We start from the raw sequence: 15,978 nt of genomic DNA, 5'->3' as shown, positions 1-15,978 counted from the left end.
AAATATGAATATGAAATGATATAATACAGGTGTACAGCACATCTAGTTTATCTACAAACTGTGGTGCCTTAACATGAAAACAAATGTGTGTTTCACACAGAGTTTTAAACACGTGCCAGAAATCCTAGGAATCTAGTCCTTTGTGTCATGCTGGCTTTGACTTTGTGAAACAGGAAAGACACCAACATTTCCCCAGAAAACCTCTGTTATATTATCAAACATCAAACAGAAACAGACAACTCAAGCCATTGTTGTTAGCTTATTTTGACTCTAGGGTATTTTTTATTTTATTGTGAGCATTAACCATGTTTTTCTATTTTAATTTGCCGTTCTGTTTCCATGGCAATTATGCCAAGGAATGAAGGGTAAAAGGATATCTTTGAGATAGTAAAAATAGAAAACATGTGGCGTGGTTTGGGTGAGGGGGAGGGAGTTGGTAATTGGCAATTTCCAGATGCCATTCTAATGTCTTTGTGCTATTTATGTTTATGCGTCTCGGAAACATTTGCCCAGCGGAAGACAAAAACCAAGTGAACGCAAGCAACTTCACCTTTGTTTGCTCTGGATTGTGGCTGCTTAGAATTAGAAGTGCATTATCTCCAGGAAAGTCCCATACTTCTTCACACAACACAGTCGTGGCAAAATTAACCATGACATTTGTCATGTAGTTTGGTGTTGCATAGCTGATTTTTTTCCAACAAATTGCTGGTGCAGGGAGGGGAGAGGGGAAGCTGGATCAGGACCATGCTATGGTGGGAGAAGGCTTTCACCCTTTGCCTCTGCCATGGTTCCAATCAGAATCAGAGAATCCTGCCCCTGTCATTTACAATGGGAGGAAAACTCCCATTGGTGCCAATGAAAGTTTACTCTCATTGCAAACAGCAACTGCTTGAGAGGAGTCCAACTGAGATCATATTGGGGGCAAAGGATTAAAGTACCCCCTCTACTCATGCCACACTCCCAATTTGGCTCGGGGCCCTCCACACACAGTCAGCTACAGAATGACAAAACATCGCATCTAGTTTTACCCTTATTTATGGTTTTAACTGCCACAAGATGTGAGGATAGCCACTAGGGTTGCCAGGTTCTTGGCCTGAGGTTGGTCCTGTATCTTTAGGAGAAGAGAAAGACAGCCAAGTGCAGGTGTTCTTGCAATGCTGTAATGAGAAAAACCACAAGGTGGAATTCTTTCTTCCCCCTGCACAACTTTTAAAGATACAGAAGACCTCTTGGATGCCGGGCCTGACAACCAAGAGGTTTTCTGTATCTTTAAAAATTGTGTAAGGGGAAGAAAGAATTCCACCTTGTGGTTTTTCCCATTACAGCATTGCAAGAACACCTGCACTTGGCTCACTTTCTTTTCTCTTAAAGATACATGATCAGTCTCAGGCCAAGAACCTGGCAACCCTAATAGCCACAGTAAAAGGATTGGACAAATTAAAGGAGGATAGGTCTATCAATAGCTGTTAGCCATTATAGTAAACTGGAGTTTCCATGTAAGGGGCGGTTTCTCATCAACCATTGGATGCTGAGAGCAAGGAAGAGATAGCTGTTTCCTCCTATTTGTGAACCTCGCTGAGGCATCCAGCTAGCCAGAGTTGAAAATAGAATTTTGGACTAGATGAACCTTTGGTCTTATCCAGAAGGGCCCTTCTAATGTTTTTACCTATTTAAGACAGAGCTGTACTGTGACAAAATCCACCCACATGTGAAAATGTGCAGACCTAGGACATGAATGACAATATAAGCTATTAGGACAGCCATGTGTAAGTTTGGGTTTGTGGGGAAGGCAACGTTTGTGGCCTTTATTGCATCCACATCTCACATAAACACCAGGCCCATCCCATATATTGAGAATCCTCAAGCTTCATTTCTTACCTACCCTCCTCTGACCTTTTCAATGTCAATAACATGATCTCCCATTCACCCATGGAGAGGGGATTAGCTTGAGCATGTGGAAAGGTCCTAGAAAGCAAAAAGCAGGCAAACATTGAGCTGCTGCTCTCTGCCAATACAAACCAACCAATCAAACATTGTTTATAAGTATTGCCAACATAACCAAATGGTTCTCTCTCCAGTCACTTGCAAACATTTCCTAACCTTTTCAGTTTAGTCAATTAAAACTCTGTCTTGGCATTTTCCAGTTTGTTTAAAACTTTTCCCCCTCCATTTTTACTTATTTGCATTCAAAACTGCTTATAAAGCTCTTGTAGTAGACAGAATGTTATAAGATTCATACAATCAGCCAACCATCTTTTAAATATGTAAAAAGGCAATTGCTTAACAGCTTTAAGAGCTCATAAAATATCTTGGAAAGGCTGTCAAAACCAAGCCTGGATAACTTGCAACTCATTAAGCTGAACACAAAGGAGGTGTCACATTGAGACGTTACATGGACAATTTGAAACAGAATATTTCACATTAACGATATTTCATGGCATTAACCAGCCGCCATAAGCTTGTAAAACTTTTAATTGATCTTTTAGGCCTGTGCAGAATGAAAGTGAATGGGCACCACAACCTGCAAGTTATGAAAACTTTGGACGCTTCAGAACACAAATCCCTGTCTGGCATGGCCAAGGCGATATCAACAGCATTGAAAGCAGCAGGACTTTGCCTCTTCACAGACCAAGCACAGATCGGGAACCCATAGCAGATGGCAGATCTCCATCACCACTAGAGGCATATCCAGCACATTACAGCAACAACTTTCCTGAAAGGAATAAGTCCAATACGTTCCTGAACCATGTATATGTTATGGAAGAAAGTTGGATGGTAAATATCTATTGATTTTGCTTTCCTTTCGGCGCCAGGTTAAAACCTTCTTATTCTCCGAAGCATTTTAATCTAAATTGATTTAAATTTAAAATGTCACTGCATTGATTTAGATTGTGTTATTTTGTATCATATTGTGTTATTTATTGTATCTTTTATGCTTTGTATTTCTATGTTCACCGCCCAGAGAGCTATTGCTAGTCGGGCGGTATATAAATTTAATAAATAAAATAAATAAAATAAAAATAGAGGTGGCTCTGATGTCAGTGGGGCAGGGAATCTGCGCTGGGTTTTAATCCAAACTTTCAAGGAGCTGTCCAAGGTTACATTGTTGGACAAGACAATTATGTCCATGATCAGAGACAGTTGCTCATAACAAGATGTTGCATGCAATTGTTGTTGTTGTCAAAATTTATATCCTGCCTTTCTTTCCAAAGGCGCCCAGGACGACAACAAGCACTCTGCAGATTATATGCCTTCCCATCTCTATCACAAGGTAGTTGGGAAGGTGCAGTGTATTATCTGCTATACAGTGCTAATAAGGATTGTAAGAGCATCCTCATCATAATGTGCTTGCATATTCAATCCCTACATGCAGCAGCACCTCATGCCAAACAGACACATTGCAAATGGATATCTAGATTAATCCATTGCACATAGAACTGTTGCTTCTGTGCATACCTCTGGCTTGTGCCTAGGATGCCAGCTGTTTTCTTTCAAGTTCTACCTCCACTGTCAGAGGCTGTATGCCTTTGCACACCAGTTGCTGGGAATCACAGATGGGGAACATACTATTTCTCTGAGGCTCTGCTTATGGGCTTTCCACAAGCATCTGGTTGGCTACTTTGAGATCAGAGTGCTGGACTAGATGGGCCTTCGGCCTGATCTAGCATGGCTCTTGTGCTCTTGATCACCAAGAACCACAGGCAATGAAAGCTGGCATTTTTGGATGTGCTTAAAATTTGGGTGCGCTTGGGTGTGGGGCTACCCTTTAGACTATTTAGAAATTTCAGCTGGTTCAGAATGTGGGCTGTCTGAGTCTTGAAGGGAGTGGATCATATGAGAACATTATTGTACAAGCTGCAGTGGTTGCTGGTGTGCGTTTCTGAGCCCAGTTTAAAATCCTCACTTTAACCTTTAAAGCCTTAGGGATGGGGAACCTGTGGCCATCCAAATGTTCGTGGACTCCAGCTCTCACCATTCAGACTCCAGCGAGCTTCGGCTATGGGGCAGTATATTCTCTGTTCTTTTGTTTATGTTGATGGTCTGATGAAAAAAAATGTTTTTTTCTTTATCTCTGGGCCGGAGGTGTATATATTATTGCTGGTTTCTTATTGTGAATATTGCAGGAGATTCTGTGTTGTATTGTATTCCATTTTATTATTATTGGAATTGTATTTTTATCTGATATCATGTAAGCCACCTTGGGTGAGATTACCACATAAAGGCACCTATAAATATTTTAAACAAATAAAATATTCTGGGTTTGATAATACCACCATTTATTAAATTTTTAATCAGACAAAAGCTAAATGATTAATTTAAAAAACCTTAAATCTGTAGTTAACCCAAACTGGAAGACACTTTTAGCTGTTAAGGAAATTCATTTAGTTATAGAAGTAACTGTATTAAAATATTCAGTTTGTACTCTATGTATTCTATGATTGTGAGCACAGAGTAGTATGCCTTCAATTGCTCAGAAGTCTCACAAATATATTTACTTCTCTTGGTCTCTGGATCACTCAACAAAATTTGTGAACTGGCTGTTGAAAAGTATTTTGCTGGAAGAGGCATCAAGTGCTGTACAAACTCTTGACTGGTGACTAATCTGTAATAGGTCATGACGATGAAAAAATGATTAACATGTATGTGTGAAGTGAAGAAGCACTTAGTTTCAAGACCTTCTTGAGAGTGGGGAAGAAACATTTAAAGCAGTGCACAAGATTTGAACAAGATTCTTAGAGAGGTACAGGCCATCACTTGTCTATTTGACCCTTGCCTTGTAAATTCAGCTCAGTCAGGCTTCAACACCTGGCTTTGTGAAGTGATGAATGCTTTCTTTAAAGAAGGCTTTGTTCCTTTGGTGCTGAAGGAAACTGTAGTGCAAACTTTATTGTGGAAAAAACACATTTTTGGATACCTCTGATTTGAATAACTTTTACCAGATGTCAAATATTCCTCTGTGTGTGAGAGAGAGTGTGACCCTGTTGATTCTCCTGGCCATCTCAGTGGTGTCCAATTGCTATTGACCACGGTGTCTTTCCAGGCAGTCTGGAAGGAATGTCTATTAGGGACTCTGTCTTGAGTAGGTTCTGCCCAGTCCTGTGAGGTAGGACCCAAAATGTAGTGCTAGGGAATTACTACTCTCCCCCAATCTGTGCCCTTTGAGGTTCCATCTTGTCTGCCATGCTGCTCAACAGCCACATGAACCTGCTGAGTGAAGTTATTGAGAGGATTTGGCTGCGGAGTCATTAGCACATAAGTAAGTGATACTCAACTCTACCTCTCATTTCCTTCTGATCCTGGGGAGGTAATGAAACCCTTAAGTGCTGTCTGTCAGCTGTGAAGAACTAGACAGGACAGAACAAACTAAAACTTAATCCAGTTGTTGGTAGGTGAACAATTTGACTCAAGGTTGGGTATGCAGCCTATTTAGGTTGGGGTCTCATTTCCCCTAAAATGTCAGGTCCGTAGCTTGGGAGTCCTCCTTGATCTGGCTGCGTGTGCAGGTGGCAGCAGTAGTGAGGGGTACCTTTTCCCAGCTTTGGCTGGTATGCTCGCTACAACTCTTCCTGACCAAGTTGGATCTTGCCAGTGTCATTCGTGCCCTAGATACCACCACTGTAATACACCATCTGCATAGGGCAGCCCTTGAAAACTGTTCAGAAACTCCCCAATGTGCTGGTATTAACCTTTAAAGACTGGGTACCTCAAGGACCGCTCTTCTTCTGTATGTTCCTCCCCCCATGTACTGCTCAACAGCCAAGGTTTAGCTCCACCAAGGAGATGCAGCAGGCGGTCACATGCCTTTTCTATAGTGGCCTGCTTTGTGAAAAGCCCTCCCAAGGGAAATTGGTCAGGCCCCACACTTTATTCTTTTAGGCATCTGGCCAAAACATGGTTGTTCCAGAAGGTTTTTAGTTGATTTGTCACTTGGCTTTGCTATTGTACTGCAGTTCCTCCATGCTTGATCATATACTTATATATACATATATGGATTTTTGTGTGTGTTCTATGATCCTTTTATACAAATGCATAGATAAATAATTTTCCAGAATAACCATCCTATAAGTTATGCCTTAAAATTTAAGTGTTGAGCTTCAATAATATTAAAATACAGATGTACATGCACTTCTATACTAACAAATAAAAATGTAATGCCTAAATCCACCACACTGCAGTTCACAGCCCAACAGACAGGTGGCACTGTGAACTATATTGTAGCAGTGGATGAGGAAGGAGGCAACTGGGAGCAGCTCAAGAAAGCCATGGAGGAACATTCTCGAAAGGCTGGTCTAAAAGAGGAGGGGAACGTGGGGAGAGGGAGGGCTGAGCCAGCTCTAAAGGGTGGGGAGAAGCAGGGGGCCTTAGCCAGCCCTAAAGGGCAGGGGCCTTAGGCAGCTCTAAATGGCAGAGGGGAAAGTGGGAGGGTCTTCACCAGTTCTAAAGGGGAGGGGGGAAGTGAGGGAGCTTTGGCAACCCTTGCGGGGAAGGGGGAGCTTCAGCAACCCGTGGGGAGGGAGGGGGAGCTTTGGCAACAGTAGGCAGGGTTGGCAAGTGAAGCCCCTAGTATACTAAAGAAACTTAAATCATGGATTCACCCAAGCACTGCTATTGTAGTTTTGCTTCTTCAGACTCAACATCTCACTATAGACATGGATTCACTCCAACAGGATGTAATACCACTGGGGGGGCTAACTACTCAGCAGAATGGAAATTCATATACAGTAGGGCCCCGCTTCCTGGCGCTTCGCTTCCCGGCATTCCGCTAATGCGGCGGCTTTCATTCCCCGTTTTAAAGCTGCTTTTGCAGCATTTTGCGGCATTTTCGTGGAACGCACCCCATTATACTCAATGGGGTTCCGCTTTACGGCGATTTCTGCTTTACGGCGGGGGTCCGGAATGGAACCTGCCGTATAAGCAGGGGCCGCCTGTACGAGCAAAAGAGGAGATCATTCCACCAGTGGAATATAGTCAGTGCGATAGCAAATAAGAAAAACTGGTTAATTATAACCGTCCTAATTGTGCCAATTCTTTGTGTCGTTCAGCGGTCCCCAGAGACTCCGTTTCCTGCAACTGCCACAGAGAAGTTCCTACAAGAGGAAGAGAAGCGAGCAAGAGATTTTGAACAGGTTTTAAACTCTCACATTGAAGAACTGCAAAGGCAGTCAGAGAACACCATAAAGAAATTCTCCACTCTCAAGCAAAGCAGACACAGATGAGCCTGAAAAAGAAAGCTAAAACTGTAACAATCCCAGCATAAATCATCAGCTACTGCTTGAAAAGAAAAGAAAAAAAATTGCCTTTATTCAAAGAAGTGTTTGTAATGTGTGATTTTGTATATATTGTTTGGCTGTGGATTTCATTTCAACATGAATTTGGAATATTGTGTATTGCAGAGTGTATGAGATCTTTAAAAAATCTAGAAATTAAATATGAAAGTTTTTAAACCTCTAAATGCATCCCTGATGTCCATGTATTGTACTCTTACTTAATATGCACCATTCACAAAACCCAGCTGACTACAGTGGATGCTAAAATAAAACATTCAAGAGGATCCCAGACCACTCCTTCCTCACCTTGGATTCTTCCTGTCCTTTTCTACACCACAAAGGAAACATGCAGAGAGAGCGGATGTAATCTAGGCTTAATACTTCATTTATTTATTTATCCCAGCCTGCCTCCAGGATCTTCAAAAGCTGTGTGTCGGTTTTACGTTAACCCTGTAGGTTAGGCTGAGGAATAGGTCATCTGTAGCAGATCAGAAATGTGATTCTGGGCTTTACATTCCAGTCCGAAAAGCTGAAGCCTACTAGCAAACACACAGAGACTCTCTTTTTCTTCATTTAACCAACACTTTTTTAAAAAATACAAAAGGCAACTTCCAGGGGAGGAGGGAGAAGGGGGCTGATAATTATTGGGACTACAGCAGACAGGGAGGGGAAGTTGAACCCATTCCTTCTGCCTGCTGCAAGGTGCTGATGAACACTGCTCCTTTTAAGCTGCTACTTCCATTGCATTTTTCAGTTCACCACCCAGAGGGCTTATTATCAATGGGAACCATAAAAATGCTGCCAATAAAAAGTATATAAAATAATTTGAGCGGGGGAGGAAGTCTCCCAATGATGCCAATAGAGGATTTCCTCCCAAAGCAAACGAGTTTCCGAGGAGGGCATATTTGTCAGGACCGTAGCGGGGGAGGAAAGGGCAAGCTCCCCCTCTCTGTATGCTACAATCCCAATAATTTTCAGCCTCTGACACTCTTATTTGCAGTCTTTAAAATGTACACATTAAATACAAAAAAAGCATTTGCCATGCAGTCATAAAGTTGGGAGGGGGTGTACATCCGAAGGCATTTTAACCCACCCACTCAAAGCCCTGCAGGCAGAAGTGAGGTCAGAGGAGCACTCCTGCCCATTTTAAACGCGTTTTTTTCCTTTAAACCAGTTGTTTCCTCCTATTGGAAACACAGGAAAGTAAAGAAGAGGGAACGATTTACATCAGCTCCTGAGATGGTCTAACTCTCTGCCAGGTTTTGGTGCCTGTCAGGCAGCTGAGACAACTTTGGGTCCAAGCCATTGCTGGTCCTCCCCCGACATGCCCTTGTTTGGGCCTTATCAACACTGGATTGCTCAGAGGTTTTCCCAGTGGTGGGGAGGGGGAATTCAACATTGGATCTTCCTCTCTGATGCCAGACCCTCTGATAACCGATATCCTACTTTGGTCTCTGGAACACCCAGGGACTATAGGATTGCAGCCTCATTATCACATCAAGTTTGTCTCTGTTTACAGTAGGTGAACCTTTTGTAAAAATGTGCTGGACTGCTGCTGTTTTTGGAGACTAATACTAAGTTGGGACTAGCACTGCCTGCACCTATGTCTACAGGCTTACTCCCTGTTCAGGGTATATTACAAGGTGTCTTTCACATCTCCAGTATTTTATTCTACAGAAGAAGTGAACCCCAGTAAGCCGTTGAGAAACTTCTTACCTTCCTTGGAGAAATGGGAATGTCTTGAATACAGTAATGCAGAATGGCAGTATTCAAAACTAAAAATGAAATGAAAGCATACCTTTAGAATTAGGATGCTGCTTTATCTTCTTGCTAGTTTGCATTGCACTGACACATTAGCACAAACTTGTGCTATCAGAACTCAGGCTGTGAGAAAGACTCTTAACTTTTTAGTTTTATGAACTACCAAAAAAAGAGAGAGGTCTTTATGTAAAAAAAAAAAAAAAGTTACCTGAAAGGTGAGCTTGTATTTGAAGAAACGTGTTGATCTGTTTTGAAGACACTGTGAACATATGCAGTAATATGCACTTAATTATAAAAACTGTGCAAACTGGGCATTGTGTTTGCTACATCCATGCATTTACTCTAGAGCCCAGCATCAACCATGCCAGACCTTTCTGTGTACAGAGCTTGGAAGAGTTACTTTTTTCAAACTACAACTCCCATCAGCCCAATCCAGTGGCCATGCTGGCTGAGGCTGATGGGAGTTGTAGTTCAAAAAAGTAACTTTTCCAAGCTGTGCGGCGTCTCATATAACTTGATATAATACAGTTTCTCTAATACAGCTCACACCAGCTGTAGGAAGGACCCTTGCACACAAGCGCTTAGAAACATCTGGGCAGGCTGTTATGACCACAAGAACAAAGCTTTCCTCATGACCCCCCCTAAAGAGGTGTCAGCACTGAATACAAAATCCTTTGGCCAAGCATCACAACACCTGCATACATTTGGAAACTTGCTGAATACCCCACATCCATGAACTCTGGTTGTCCTTTTGAGTATTTTACCAAAATGACACTTTAACTAAATTGCACATTAGCTGAAATTTGATGGCAATTATAGCTAAAATGTGACTGCAAAATTAATGGTGAATGCTCACAGCTCTGTGGTAGCACATGCAATTTAGGTCACAGGTTCAGCCCTTGACATCCAGAGGTAAAGAGCCACTGTCAGTCATAGGAGACAGCAGTGGGCCAGAGCCTGACTGAGTACCAAGAGGAATCCAAGCACAGCCTACAATATTCAGACAGGAGCATGTGGAAGAAAGTGGTCCTGTAGGTAGTATTTGATGCTCTGAGGTTCATATGCCTCAACCAGATATGTTGCTGATGTTGCTGTACCAGCGGTTGCTGAACTACAACTCCCATCACACCTGCCCATTGTCCATGCTTGCTGAGACTGATGCGAGTTGTATTTCAGCAACATCTGGAGGGCCAAAGTTTCCCTGGTCTAGATGCTACAGGGCTGGAAGAAGGCCATAGGCAGGGTGCTCCTGGTGGGGCTTCTCCTCTGTAGACAGGCAATGTCAAATTTACCTGGCCATGGTGGAGGGCAGCAACAGCAGAGCTCCAAGCAGCCCCAGGCAGCCGGATCTAACCATCATTTTGATTCCTGTTTACCCAGGCATTTAATGGCTGAAAGATAATGATCCTGGCAACTCTGAAATAATTGGCTGTGAGAATGTGATTGCTTTTAAACTGTTTTTAGAATGTTTTTCACTTTTTTTAGAATGTTTTTAATGGAAATGTTTTAATGATGTGTTTGCTGCCCTGGGCTTCTTTGGGAGGAAGAGTGGGATATAATAATAATAATAATAATAATAATAATAATAATAATAATAATAATAATAATAATAAATAAATAAATAAATAAATAAATAAATAAAACATTCCCACAATACCCCAGAGTAACACTATGTAAGGGCATTTTGGGAAATTAAAATGGAAGACCCAGCTTCCTAGTGCTGCTTGAAACACCAAGCCAGAAAAAAGGAAGCCAGGGCAAGAATCAGCAGTGGACCCTACTGGGGTGCTGGGGCCCTAGCAGATGCCCAAGGATGCCAGATGCTGACCCTGACCCTGCATATATCCTAGGTATGCAAAAAAAATTGAACAATTAGTAAAGCGACAATAGAAATACTGAGCATTATCATTGTTATCCGAATCTTTGCAACTATAACATCCAGGGAACAATTGAAGGAGTTCAAACTAATGCTGATATATCAAGCAGATGGGTTTTTACTGAAATGGGTCAAAAATCCTTTTAATCATGATTTTGCTAGGTGTTCTAAGTTCCATGTGAATACTATAAATGTTTCAGCTCTGCTTAGTTCTGTATAAGATGGACTGCAGTAATAAGGATATCAAAGACCATCACAGGAAAGCTCCAGAAGGTAATTAGGAACCACTGGAGAGGAATAGACAACCAATTAAAAAAGTAAATGATCAAGTATGTGAACATTGTCAAGCCAGAAATCTTCATATGAAGACATTATACATTTGGGAGTTGCCAGTGAACTTGCACAGAAATTGAGGAACAATTTCAGTCAATTATTGAAGAGCTGGAGCAGCTATATTTAACTAAAATGTCAGTAGAGGTTCAACATTTTAAAAATGAGAAAGCTATTATTACTAATGATTTACTTTTTCCAAGCAAAAGGAAAAATCCTATGGCCCCTGGGAGGCAGTTCAAGCGGCCATAAGATATATCTGATATCCCTTCTCCAATGCAGAAATGGAATTATGGAGAGGGAGAACTCATTATAGATTCCCTGTCCCCACTGGAGGCTCCAACTCCCTGGCCCAACCAACACTGAAGCTCCATCAGCAAGGCCAAAAGTGAGAATAGTTCAAGGGCATGCTGGGAGAGAAGCAGGAAATGGCTCATGAAATATTGGGCTGCCACACACACACTAAACACCTTATTGTACTAGTCAATCCAGAAGGTGAGGACCGAGGAGATTAAGTAATGGAGCTGTACAACCTTTATAAGAACATAAGAAGAGCCCTGCTGGATCAGGTCAAGGGCCCAGCTAGTCCTGCACTCTGTTTTCAAAGTGGCCAAGAAGGACCTGAGTGTAACAGCACTCGCCCAGCAACTGGTAATAAGATGGATACTGCCTTCAACAATGGATGTAGAACACAGCCACAGTGGCTAGCAGCCACTGATAAGCTTATCGTCCAGGTTTTTGTCTAATCCTCTTTTAAAGCCATCCAAGTTGGTGGCCATCACTGCCTCTTGTCCGAGCGAATTTCATAGTTTAACTATGTGCTGTATTAGGACGCATTTTCTTTTGTCTGATTTGACTCTTCCATCATTTAAAGAAGAACAACTTTTCTCTACCCCCATCTCCACACCATGCATAATTTTATGTCCCCTCTTACTCATCGTTTTTCTAAACTAAAAAGCTCCAGATGTTGTGACCTTCCTCATAAGGGAGGTCCTCCATCCCCTTGATAATTTCAGTTGCCCTTTTCTGAATCTTTTCCAGCTCTACCAGATCCTTTTTGAGATGAGGCGAGCAGAATTGTACACAGTATTCCGAGTGTGGGCAAAGGCCAAGTTAGCCTGTCTGTGTATAGTGCGAGGGAAACCCTTTGTAAATTTATATAAATGATTTTTAGTTTTTACTTAGTGATGCAACACTACAGAGAACCAAGTGAGCTGGATTTGCTGGCATCAGGTTAGCAAAGGGCAAGCTGCAGCCCAGAGCTATATGGGTACGTAACGCAAAGCATTTTTGACAGCATTTAGCAGCTCTCTTGAGGAAACGATTTGTGGAAGTGGTATACAGAAATAATAACTGGGAGATAAAAATAATGAGTACCTGCAGGAGATAACTTTTACAGTCAAGGAGAGATGTACTCAGAAAGTGATGTGACCCAGATTCAATAGACACCTGAAGGTAACTACAGAAAATGCAGAAAGAGTATTGTATTATTCAAAAGGTAATCCAGTGGTTGGCAGGCAAAGAGCAATAACCTAGAGCTGTCACTGACTCAGAGTGTGAAGGAGACTTTTAACAGGAAAAAGAGGGCAAACTAGTAATGGTTATTAATTACATTCCTAATTACGCTCTTCCTCCAAGTAGCATACAAAAGTTTCCCCTCATTTTAATTTCATCTTTAATCTGTGTACATGGCTGTACTCAAGGTGGTTTACAAGCCAAAGAAATTACAAAATATGCTCAACAACCCTGCAAAGTAGGCTAGGCTGAGAGATTGTGACTTAACCAAGGTCACCTGTTTAGCTTCATGGCCAAATAGGGACTGGAAGCCAGGCCTCCCCAAACAAGGTACAACAGTTTATCTGCTATATCATGCAAGTTCACCCACTGATTTCTAAACTGTGTCCCATTAGAAATAGATAAAGCAAAGGCTCCTATAAGCACCAAAGGACCCACCCACACAGAGACTCTCTACCTCTCTATGTATAAATCCCTGCTCTGGGCCTGCGCTGCATCTTTCCAATTAAGAGGCATGCCCTGCAAAAAAAGATTCACAGAAATGGGGGGAGGTGCTCAAAGGTTTGGCAATTCCTGTTGAGTGGACACATAGGGTTGCATTCAAGGTAAGTCCTACTCACAGTACACCCACTGAAATTAAATCCTTTAGAGCTATCCCAGTCTGTGTCTGTGTCAGAATTGCTTAATATGTTTTTTAACAATGTTCTTAACCCTTTTTAAAAGTTGTTTTTAAATGTTTTTAACACTGTTTTGTCTTAATGTATTTTAAGATTTGTTTTTATGATGTTTTAAAGTGTTTTTAGTGCCTTGTTTGCTGCCCTGGGCTCCTGCTGGGAGGAAGGGCGGGATACAAATTCATTAATTAATAATAATAATAATAATAGTCATTCAATAATTTAAGATATGCAGATGATACCATACTGCTAGCTGAAACCAGTAATGATTTGAAACGAATGCTGATGAAAGTTAAAGAGGAAAGCACAAAAGCAGGACTACAGCGGAACGTCAAGAAGACTAAAGTAATGACAACAGAAGATTTATGTAGGCTTAATTGGTATGAGGGCAAATGGAAGTAGCCAAATGCTATACAGATGAAGGATGGTTTTAAGGAAGAGAGAAACAGAAAGTTGGAAGGAGGCATCACATCAGTCAGGGATGGGGAAGCTGTGGCCCTCCAGATATTGCTAGACTCCTAACACACATCATCCCTAACCATTGGGAATGCTGGCTGAAGTCGATGGGAAATGGGAGTCCAAAAACATCTAAAGGGCCACAGGTTCCCCAACACCTGTCACATTCAAGGCCCAAAGACCAGCAAGAGAGAATGGATAGAATCCTTTAAGGAAGCATAGAACAGAATTGTTAAGCTTCAACAGTCTCTTGAACCATTGTAGAGAGGTATACAGAGCTCATTACCACTACTGCTTTTCTTACAGTGGAAAACTTGTCATAGGGACCTTCATCGTGTTCGCATTCGGGTAAGACTCTTCCATTTCTCAGAACGTATAACAATTACCAAAGAGGTTCCTTCGGCAGGCACAGTTTCCTGAAGGAACAGTTTTCCACAGCAATAATAACTAGCAGGAAAGATGATTGCGCTGCTTGTTAGTGCAAAGCTGCCTGTCTGAGTTAGTAACATGGAGTAAAATGCCCCAATACTGCATGTACTACTCCCCAAACATAGTCATTAATACACAGCCTCAAGGAGCATAAATATATTAAATGCAATTGAATAACGCTGAAAGTCGATTGCTTAGGTTAGGTATTTCTGCTTGGGGCTATGATTCATGCTGTTCAAATGCATAGCCCCTTCTGCCCAAAGAGCATAGCGATATATAGATATATATATATGATTATTCTTTCCTGCAAAAGATACCACAGCATTGTTTCAATGGACAATCCAATCCTCTATATATTAGTACTGAGAAATCCCATTATGTTCGGTAAACAGGATTGCATTCTTGGCATCTTGAATGCTGCACAAGCATTCCTTTCCCTCAAGCAACCGAGGGTAGAATTACAACTGTGGCTGCCCATGGCACTTAATTAGGGTTGCCAGGTTCCCGGCCTGAGACTGATCCTGTATCTTTAGGAGAAGAGAAAGTCAGCCAAGTGCAGGTGTTCTTGCAACACTGTAATTGGAAAAACCCGGAGGCCAGGTCTGGCAACCAAGAGGTCTTCTGTATCTTTAAAAGTTGTGCAGGGGGAAGGCTGAATTCCACCTTGTGGTTTTTCTCATTACAGAGTTGCAAGAACACTTGCACTTGGCTGACTTTCCTAAAGATACAGGATCAGTCTCAGGCCAGGAACCTGGCAACCCTACACTTAACACAGCATCAGATTCCCCATAGCAATCCCACAGTTCCTGTCCCAGTTGACAAGAGCCTAAATATATTTACTCATTAATAGGGATGGGGGAGGAAATTTGATTAAGTTCACTATTAAAGGAGAACTTATTTAATTCACACTTTCCGAAACAATATGCAAACCAAAACACAGCCATCCTTTGGAATTCACAGTTCTCTGAATTTTGCAGTGAAGTTCTCCAGTCAAGCAACGTGTACAAAAATGTATATACTGAAGTGCACATAAAAGTGGATATATTAGCAAAACATAATACACAAAATGTGTTATGGAAAACAGCTTTGCAAAAAAGTGTATATTATGAAAAACTGCATACACACACGTCTATTAGGGACAATTCACACTAAAATGCTGATGAATTTTCACAAGGACCTTTAAAAAAAAATTGCAAAGTGATGTGGACATGTGGAGTACTGAATGTAAGATAGTAAAAATGTAAAATTTAAAATGTGAATGTAAAAATGAGAAATGAAAATTGACAGATTTGCCCATCCGTACTCATGATTGAGTTCCTTTTTGGATCAACACAGGACTTGGTCTCTCTCTCAAGCATGTTTATGAATGCAACCTTCAGTCTGCAATGATTTCTTCATCTGGAGGATTTTGAAAACTTTTTAGTTGTGATTTTCTAATAGCAATATAGAAAAAAGCAATAAAATAAATAAATTAAAGAAAAGGCAAAAAGAAAGGACAGATCCTCTCCAATGTGCATGGGTTCTGCAGCAAGCAAACTGACATATCATATGGCCTATATGGACCATTTTAAACGTCTCCAGAAACTTCACCTGGTCCAGAATTCAGCAGCAGGGATGTTAGAAGACAAGTGCATGCATCATGTTTCAACAGCTGCACTGGTTTTCAATT

The 15,978-nt window shown here is 41.5% G+C and overlaps 1 protein-coding gene across 5 annotated transcripts in view; it reads left to right on the top strand.

Moving 5' to 3' along the window:
- Positions 1-7,398, top strand: part of DEUP1 (deuterosome assembly protein 1) — a 99,451-nt gene extending 92,053 nt beyond the window's left edge. For all 5 annotated transcript variants that reach the window (XM_061628846.1, XM_061628848.1, XM_061628850.1 and 2 more), the window contains 2 exons: positions 2,487-2,775; positions 7,044-7,398. In XM_061628846.1, the coding sequence (XP_061484830.1) occupies positions 2,487-2,775; positions 7,044-7,217 (463 nt within the window). In that variant the 3' untranslated portion in view covers positions 7,218-7,398. The remainder of the gene's footprint in view (positions 1-2,486; positions 2,776-7,043) is intronic.
- The last annotated feature ends 8,580 nt before the right edge of the window (positions 7,399-15,978 follow it).

This window comes from Rhineura floridana, chromosome 5 (genome assembly GCF_030035675.1).
Source record: "Rhineura floridana isolate rRhiFlo1 chromosome 5, rRhiFlo1.hap2, whole genome shotgun sequence".
NCBI classification, from domain to species: domain Eukaryota; kingdom Metazoa; phylum Chordata; class Lepidosauria; order Squamata; family Rhineuridae; genus Rhineura; species Rhineura floridana.
Note: the sequence above shows the minus strand (reverse complement) of the source record. Positions and strands in the feature narration are given on the sequence as shown.